Source organism: Pteronotus mesoamericanus, unplaced genomic scaffold (genome assembly GCF_021234165.1).
Source record: "Pteronotus mesoamericanus isolate MK-2021 breed Mesoamerican mustached bat unplaced genomic scaffold, CSHL_Meso_final contig_25, whole genome shotgun sequence".
Taxonomy (NCBI): domain Eukaryota; kingdom Metazoa; phylum Chordata; class Mammalia; order Chiroptera; family Mormoopidae; genus Pteronotus; species Pteronotus mesoamericanus.
Genome location: NW_026555105.1, coordinates 24,290,118 through 24,299,164, shown reverse-complemented (window position 1 = coordinate 24,299,164; position 9,047 = coordinate 24,290,118). Strand labels below are relative to the sequence as shown.

Below are 9,047 nucleotides of genomic sequence, written 5' to 3'. Positions count from 1 at the left end.
TGTCTCCTCAATTTGGCAGCCTCCCCGTGTTTGTTTCTGTGTATTAGGTAGAGCTGCTTTGGCTCCCTTAGTAGTGCGGCCTATTGTAGAAAAGGCATCTGTAAACTGTGTGGGGCGGAGCCTTAGATAATCACCAGGGTGGGGCAACCCACTTCACCGCTTTGTGGCTCTGTGTGGGGAGAGGGCTTGGAGAGGGGATAATGCTGACTGGCTTCTGGAGGTTTGCCCAGCACTTGCCCCATTTCCAATTACTTCACCCACTTCCAGTATGTGACTGGCGCCCTTCCAGCTATTGCCTTGGTGGTTGATTCTCAGAGTGGATGAGTTTGTGTGTGTTCTAAGTCCATGCAGGCCCTCTAAATGGAGTCTCCCAAAAATCTGGCAGTTTCTTTCACTACCCCAATGCCCACTGGTTCTTACAGCCTGAGTTATGGGGATTTATCATCCTGGTGCCGGAACCCTGAACTATGTGGTCTGGCCTGAGGCTGGGATCTCTTGCTCCCAAGGTATCCCTCCTGATTTTTATCTACCATACGTGAATGTGGGACTATCTGTTCCACTACTGCTGCTGCCTCTTCCTGCCACAGCTCCATGCCTCTCTGGTCATCTCCGAGAGTCTGCCCCTCCTGCCTGTCTGCATGAATGTGGTTTCTTTAAGTCCTTGGTTGACAGACTTCCATACAGCTTGATTTTCTGATGGCTCTGGGTGTTACTTGTTTTGAGATCTAGTTGTAGTTCTTTCTACAGTGGCATGAGGAGGTAAAGCGTGTCTACCTATACCTCCCTCTTGATTGGAAGTCCCAGAAATGACTTTTTATCACCTATCTTATCTATAGGGCAGGGCAAACATCTAATTACTGAACATCTGCTCTTATCATCCTGCAAATGAATTTTCTCCTCTCTGAGGTTCTAAGGCACCCTACCTTACCATTAGCTTAGGATGTCATATATACATCATTTGCATATACTCTTTCTCTCTCTCAGCCTCTTATGTATATGGGATCTCTGACTTTCTTATGCATGTGGGGTTCCTATACATACAAATGTAATTAAATTTGGTTATATTCGCTTTGTTAATCTAATCTGTCACATGTAGATTTAATTATGAGACGAGTCAGAAGAACTTAGAAGGATAGAGTAAAATTTCTTCCTCCCCCACAACTCCCATTTGCCAAAGGAAACATGCTGAGTTTGCTTTTCTGAAGCAGGCTTTCAGTGGTCTGGGATGGGCCTAGAGATGCCTGAGAGACACAGTACCTTATTCCCATTTTTCAAGAAATGTCTGATTTCTTCCCATTTTGCAGGTACATATCTTTCCAAGTAGCATGGGAGTTTGACTCCCTTCTCTTTCACCAGGGAATATGGTACCCAACTGAGAACAGGTGTTCTGCCAGCAGTGAGGCTGAGAGAAAAATGAGCACTGTGCTGTGTCTGATGGCACAGTCTTGGGGTAGAGGGAGCAAACACACAGCTGCTGGCATGAGCTAGGCTTGCCAGAGGTCTGCTCTTCAACAGAGCCATGTCTGAGCTTTCAGTTGGGGAAATTGAAACTTGTCATGATGTCATATCCATGTGTCTTCTCGATCACTCATCCAACATGTGTGGTCTGCCAGTGCGTTATCACTGCCCACATGTGGGCACATGGATCCTGCTGTCAGCATTTCCGTTGATACCCTGGCAGACTCTGGAATGTGCCATGCAGCAACATGTGGACACCTTAGGGTGTCTCTGTCCAGCCACATGCAACACATGAAGAAACAGCATTGGGTGGAGATGTAAGATGTGACCGAACTGCAGGTACGAAAGATCAGGGGTCCCTGACCTAATGGCCCACTGCTCCAGTTCAGTCACTTTTTATCAGAAAGCCTGAGGTAGTGTGGGCAGCTCAAGAAAAGCTAGTGACCACTACCTGGGACACATCTCAATAGGACCAGAGGGTGGGATGTCTAATTGTTACCAGGCACATCCTAAGCAAGGTAGGGTACAAGGAGCTCCAGGGAGATGCTCGTTCAGGGGCAGCGTGGGCTACTTTAACCAAGTGCGCTTGATGCCTGTTCCTTTTGGGCTTTATGACTGGCAAGTACTTGTGTGTGTAATTTTACTAAAGAGTCACTAGAAAACGAAACTTGATGTTTCCCCTGGCCATTGGGGATTGTGGGGTTGTTCAAATACATCGCCCTCTGATCAGGAAGCCTGCACACACACTGCCTGCTCTCCAGACTTCTCATCCAGATGTTTTGGGCCAGAGACCAGATTAAGAGTGGGAATTGCTCACAGTTTTAGGATTTTCAAGTGGTCCTGTGGTCAGAAGTTACTTGGAAAGTGTTAGATGTGTAATCTGCAAAGGGGAGAAGATGCTCAAGCAGCACTTGTGGAAAAGGCAGCTTCTCATACTTAAATGACGTAACAGCTCTTATAAGTTAATGCCACACTCTGCAGGTGGCAAAGGGAATTGCTCTACCCATGTGAACATAATCTAGTCATGTTGAGAAAAATCTAAATTAGACTCAGTTTTGTTCCAGAAATTCTGCCTGCATAAATCTATTCCACAGAAATAAAAGTAACAGATTACAAGGTTGAATGAACAAGGATGTTTATTGTTTGCAGCGGTTAAAAACTCACAAAAACCTGAAGGTCCAACAATTAGGAAATGATTAAATTAGCAGGATCCAACTGTACTATGGAATATTATGCAACAATATAAAAAGACAAGTTAGCTAACTAGCTAGCTGTTGAACTGGAAAGAGGTTCATGATACAGTGTTAAGTTACAGAGGCAAATTGCAGAGAAATAAATGTGATATGTATGATTATAGTATTTTTTAAAAAAGTAATCAAACAAAAAACTCCATTATATATCTGAGCACAATGAAAGTGCAGAGAAGGCAGGAAGGAGGGAGGATGGGTTGAGGAAGGTAGAGGGGGAAGCAAGAACAAAAAAAATCATAGGAAAAAATGAAGAAAGCATACAATAACATTGAGGAAAAAATAGAACATAAGTGCTCACCTATATAATTATTGCAAGTATGTACATTTGTATATGCCAATGGATAACGGCTGGGAAGTTATAGGAAAAAATAAATATGCTGACTTAATCAGATGTTAGGACTGGCGGCAATGTTTTGTTTGGATATCTGTTGTAATTTTAATGTCACAATAAACAGTTTTTAAAAAGTCAACACTCAGAAGGAATGAGAAAGTGATGGTTGGTGGAATTATTCACATTTAAAATGACTCTATCAAGAATAATTCAGAAGCTCCTTACAATGTCTTGCATGTAGAAGGTACTTGGCATGCCTTTGCTAAAATGAAAGACCAGACTCACATAGCTTTGACTTGACCTCATAATTTGTAAACATGAGCTAAGATGTTCAAGCACATACAGTCTCAATTAAAAGCTCCACAAATAAAATTTGCATCTGAGTCGCCATGTACAAATTTACCTCATGCCCCACCTAAATCTGGTTTCTGGAACTATTAAAGAAATGAGAAATGACAAGCAATTTTAGAAAATGCACTACATCATTGGCTAAATGTTTTCATATCAGAAATGAAGTCATTTTGCTTATGTGGCTATGTGTGCCCTTGTAATTAAACCCAGAAGAGCCAGAACCTGAAATTTCAACATCAGTTTATAAGCATTTGTTCTTTCTGTATATATTGGTATGGTTATTACTCAGAAAATAAAAATTAAAAATTGACATGTAAGAAATAACCCCCCTAAGACCTGTACTTTAACTTTTTTCTGTGAAAGAATTCAACAGGCCACTGGAAGCAGGTGGTGAGAGAGGTGCTGGCAGCATGAGAACCAAGACCATGGGGTGGGGCACCCTCTGTCTCCCCGTGGGTGGCCCCAGGGCAGGCTGCTTCCTGGGCTGCCCTGCCCCCAAGTCCTCCAGCCTCTTTCTATGTTCGATCCTTCCAAATGTATCCTTGAGAAGAACACTGATAACAGTGGAGGCTCAGAACAAGAGGTACGATTATCAACATTCATGTTTTAAAATACTTCAGATAAATTGTCTGACAATGCACTTTTTTCTCTCACAGACTCTCTTTATAGGAGACTTGATAATATTCAGAAGCTGTTATCGCCAAATGTTGTTCAACAACTCCTGTGAATCTCTGAGTTTACCCAAGAGGGTCCATGGGGGCATCTTAGAGCATTAGAGTCATTATTTTTATTTAAGTGTACTTATATATTGTAATATTTATTTTTAACTAAAATTAAATAATATTTTTGTAATATATATTTTAACTAATAATAAACAGATAAAAAGTGATGTATCTATTCTTGCTTAGGGTATGGATGAATTATTTTTATTTTATTTTTCAATTACAGTTTATGTTCAGTATTATTTTGTATTAGTTTCAGGTGTAAAGCATCATTGTCATGGTTAGACAATCATGGACTTTACAATAATTGGTCCCCCCAATATTTCAAGCACCCCCCAGCACCGTGCATAGTTATTACAATATTATTGACTCTATTTCCTCTGTGGTAAGACATGTATGGATTGTTTATTAGATCTCCCTAAAGACACTGTTTCCTTTTGGCTACAAGGAATTATCTTTCTGCAGTGCTAGGTAGTTCACAACAATGATGGCCTACGCCTAAAGTGGTGGTAGAAATACTGCTCGAGATCGTGTGGAGTCCCTGAGTAAAGGAAGCGTATATAAAAGATGCTTGCATGCATGTACCTACAAACATGCACAGAGTTAGGAGAACATTACAAAGCAGGCATGTCATTTAAAATTATTTCCTTAAATACATGGACTGTTTCAGAGATGGGAACTGCAAACACGTATCCTTCTCGTGAAAAAAAATCTCGTGCCACAGAAACATGCTGCTGCGGCTCCGATCTGCTCTAAGAATCAGCGTGGCGATATTTCCTTACAAGATAATTTCCAGGCCTTTGTCTCGTTCTATTTCTGTTTTAGTTTAATACCTTTATTATATTTTAGTTTACTTAGAAGTATTAAATAAAGCCTCTCTGTAACAAAGGTGTCAAGATACATGACCACCGGCTCAGGTCTTTTCATATTTCTAAAAATGAAATTTCCATAGTTTCAACAGAGATATTTGTTTGGACTTGGCCTTGAGAGCCATCAGGGATCACAGGGCAGCTCTGGGATTGGACAGAGCGGGCATTCTGGGGTTAGACAAGTGAGGGGTGAGTTCCGGTTCTGCCACTTTGTAGCTACTTCACCTCTCCGAGCCTCGGTGCCATGGAGGGAGTAACACCCACCTCTGAGGGTTGTGGGGAAGTATTGTGAAGTGCATGGCACAGTCCCTAGTGTGTTGTTTTATCTGTTCACCAAACATTTATTGTGAAGCACAGTGTGCCACGCGCTCCGCAGGAGCAAAGGATGCAGTGATGAGCACACACCCTCCGGTAGAGCCTGCAGGGATGGATACGTGAACAATCAAATTCAAGCAGATACCCAAGTAGACACCTAGGAGTGCTATTTGAAGCGCTGAAGAATCACTGCTCTTTGGTACCTTCAGAACATGTGTGGGTTGGGTACTGGGGGAAGAGAACTGGGATAACTCTGGTTTGCTAGCCTGCTCATCTACCTGGCTGCCTGCCTGCTTTCAAGCTTATTTCACAATGAACCAAATGAAAACCAGCAGGCAGAGCATCACAGTTTGGTCCATGGTAACCCGAAGTCCTGCTCCCTTTTCTATCCAAAAGTCACAGTGTTTGACAGAGCAGAGCTCCTGGATCAGCCGCCACAGGATCTGCTGGTGAAGCTTGTTGTCCTGTTTCTCTTGGAACAGCTCTTCCTGGTTTGCAGCCTGGGTGGTGTTGATGCAGTTGGTGACAAACTTCTCCTTGGTCACGTTGGCCTCGGAGCAGCCATTGTAGTGGATCCCGTCGGGGAACTGCCAATAGTTGGCCTCGTAGTACCTGTTGCCCTCAGGTCCGAAGTCGATATCCAGCTTCCGGCCTTCCTTGATGAAGGCCCCGGGGTGCATCTGCACCTTCATCCTTTGGGCCTCTGTGACCTGGGAGGTACTGGGCAAGGCCTTCCTGTTCCATTTGATTCTATGCCTTATGCCTCTTGCCTTGATGGAGGCGAGCTGGCTGAAGAGCAGGACACAGACAATGGCCAGCTGACATCCACCCAGGTGTTTCCTCATTGTGTCAGAATCTGCAACAGCAAAGGATGGGGCAGTTCACTCTCCACTGGGGTTCCCAGTTCCCCTGCCCCCTCCCATGTGTGGATTTTAAACAAGGAATGGCATCCTTGCCCCGTTTACATTTTCCCAGAAGCATAATTGTTTTCCCATGCTTGCACTGCACAGTGTTAAGTCAGTACCAAGTTTCTTGCTTTCGCCTGGAACTATATCCGTTCAGGGCGGTGACCCTGGTTTTCTCAGACAGATAAGAAGCTGCAACTGGCAATTATAGAGCCTTTGAATGTACATGGGAAAATAAAATGAGTAATGACTTAATACATACAGGCTTTCTTTGGTACTCCCAAGTCTTTCAAATCAAGGGGTCTCTGGGAGGCAAATACAGTACAAAAGTTGGAATCAGAGGCTCCTGGGCATAGACTGTAATTTAAAAAAAAAATAAATCTGTTAACCAATGTTAACACATAAAATGAATCTATATATTGCTAGTCAGAGCAGCTTACAAGAAGCATAAGCTATGTTTTTAATCTTCCCTTTTTCTTCTCTACTGCTCTGAGCTGGTACTGTCTTGGGCACATTCTGCCATCCATTCTAAGAATGTCACTGGCTGCTGATTGTGCGGGGCCTTTAAGGTAGAGGGAGGGAGAGGGAGAGAAGAGAAGAGACGGGTTTGGGGAGAGAGACGGGACGGGAGTGGAGGCAGGGCCCCCCCCCCGCCTCTCCCTATGCGCAGGAGCGATCCTTGTGTGTTTCACCTCTAGGGACAGTGTGACCCCATGAGCCTCCCCCAGCTAGTGTCTTACTACACCCTTACTATGTGCCAGCCACTGACATTGTCTAACTTACTTCTTACATGGGGTAGGCATAAAATTACCCCCATTTTATACAAGTTGTCCTGGGAATCCGAGATGGGAGGTGAGTAGCCAGAGCTGCACAATGACATGTTCTGACGTTACCCCACCCCCCGCCCCCGCCCCGCGTGCCCCGCTGCCGTCCTGGGCTGCAGTGGCGGGGGGGGGGGGGCAGTGCTCAAATTTCGTGCTTTTGACGACCTGGACACGAAGGGCGGCCTGACAGACACTAAGCTGAGCAAAGAGCAGAGCTCAAGAGGCATTTGAAAGGCAATGAGATGACGGGGAGGACAGGAGGGCCTGGGGGAGCATTGAGGTGAGCCTCGGGCTGCCGATGGCTCAGGAATATCCTCCCCTTCCAGCCCCTCAGTCTGGTAGTTTGTCACATCTGGCTCCTGAAACTACAATAGCTATTGTGGAAACCTACTTCCCAAGGTCAGTTGTTCAGGGCATTCCAGCCCCTGGACCTTGGTGCGGATCAGGGATACAGGAAGTTACTATAGCGGAGCGTGCTTAGGCTGTCTCCTAGATAAGATTCACTGTGCGCCCATAACCGCCAGAGCTGGCGGAGCTTGAACAGTTAGCATGCTTAGCCCCTAGCACACCCTCCATCATCCCCTTGCAGTATGCCTAAAAGCGATCCGTAAACTTCTGTTAAAATGTTCAACTCTAGTGAGACGCTGGTTCTCATGTAGAAAAACAGGCAAAATGCATCCTAAGTGTATTTCTAATCTCCTCTGGCACCTGCAAAGAGGCCTCTGCTAACTTTGTTCATGTGCAGGCATCACCTGGGCTCTGCCCCAGGGTGGGCATGAACGTGCCCAGCAGCAGCCTGCACACCCAGGCTTTCAGCGTCCCCACCCTCCCTGCTCCCGAATCCCCAGTGAGCTCAGGGCAGCTTTCTCCAAATTGATTCAAGCCAACATTCATTAACCCCCCAAACAGGGGCCACAGCCCATGGCATCAGCCCTTGCTCCTTGGTGGGAGCAATCTTAAATAAGAAGAACAACATCAACTACAGGTGCATCAAATTAAACAAAAGCAAAGAGATCCTGAGAAAGAAATTCATCATTCTAAGCAAGGGCTTAAAAGCAAGAGAAAATCCCAACCAGCCAACCCTAAATAGCATTTGATTATAGCATCAAAACATAAACACGCAGCACCTAGGATGAGTGAACATTCTCACAATGTATCCCATCCCAGGAGATGGGAGTTAAGTACTTATTGTATGGTTTGCAGTCTGATTAGAAATGAGCAACCCCGGCTACAGAAATAGAGTGCATGCACAAACTCTGCCTCCCCACCTACCTTGGGCTCTCTCTGGAGGTGTGCCTTTCAAGCCACAGCTGCACTGTCCTCAAGCACACACTCTTGGCAGCCAGGCCTGCCCAGCTATGTAGGAGCACAGAGGGAGTGGTATTCCTGCCTCTCTCCAAATATGGCAGCCTCCCCTCCCTGGCAGGACCAATCAGGTGTCCCCTGGCGCTCCTTTGTCTTGAGAAGGATGGAGCTTCTCATCACTTTTTACTAATAAGCATCACGTGAAGATCTTGAGGAAGTTCAGCAAAACTTGAGAGGTGCCTTTTATTTTAATTATGTATTTATTTACTTACTACTGCCAGTGTATTTTATAAAGGATACAAGTAAGCAGCCAGATGAAGAGGTGTAGAGGACAAGGTCTGGAAACATTCCAAGTGTAGGAGCTGCTGAAGAGTTTGGGGTGCTCCACCCTCCTGGAATGTGGATGAGTTCTCCAACCTGGAAGCTCTCTGAATCCCACTGTGCTAAGAACTGAGGATAAAAACCAAGTAGTATAACAAGATGCTCTTATAGTCCCTACCACTCAGGAAGTGACAAGCTTTTAGAAGCGTTGTGCAAGGAATTGAGGACTAAAGATCAAACACATATTTCTTATCTCATGACAACTTCACAGATGGATGAATGGATGGATGGATGCATCTATCCAAAGAGTTCAGTTAGGACTATTTTTTAAGACTAGTATTTTTAGAGGTGCCCTTTAGGACAGAAATGAGAAGTGTTAGAAGAAAAAATGCTTTC

General features: G+C 44.8%; 1 protein-coding gene across 1 annotated transcript; it reads right to left on the bottom strand.

Annotated features, from left to right (window-relative positions):
• Window positions 1-5,598: 5,598 nt before the first annotated feature.
• Window positions 5,599-6,141, bottom strand: PRND (prion like protein doppel). The gene has a single exon (XM_054573498.1). It carries the CDS (start codon window positions 6,139-6,141, stop codon window positions 5,599-5,601), a length of 543 nt encoding a protein of 180 aa, XP_054429473.1.
• Between the last annotated feature and the right edge of the window lie 2,906 nt (window positions 6,142-9,047).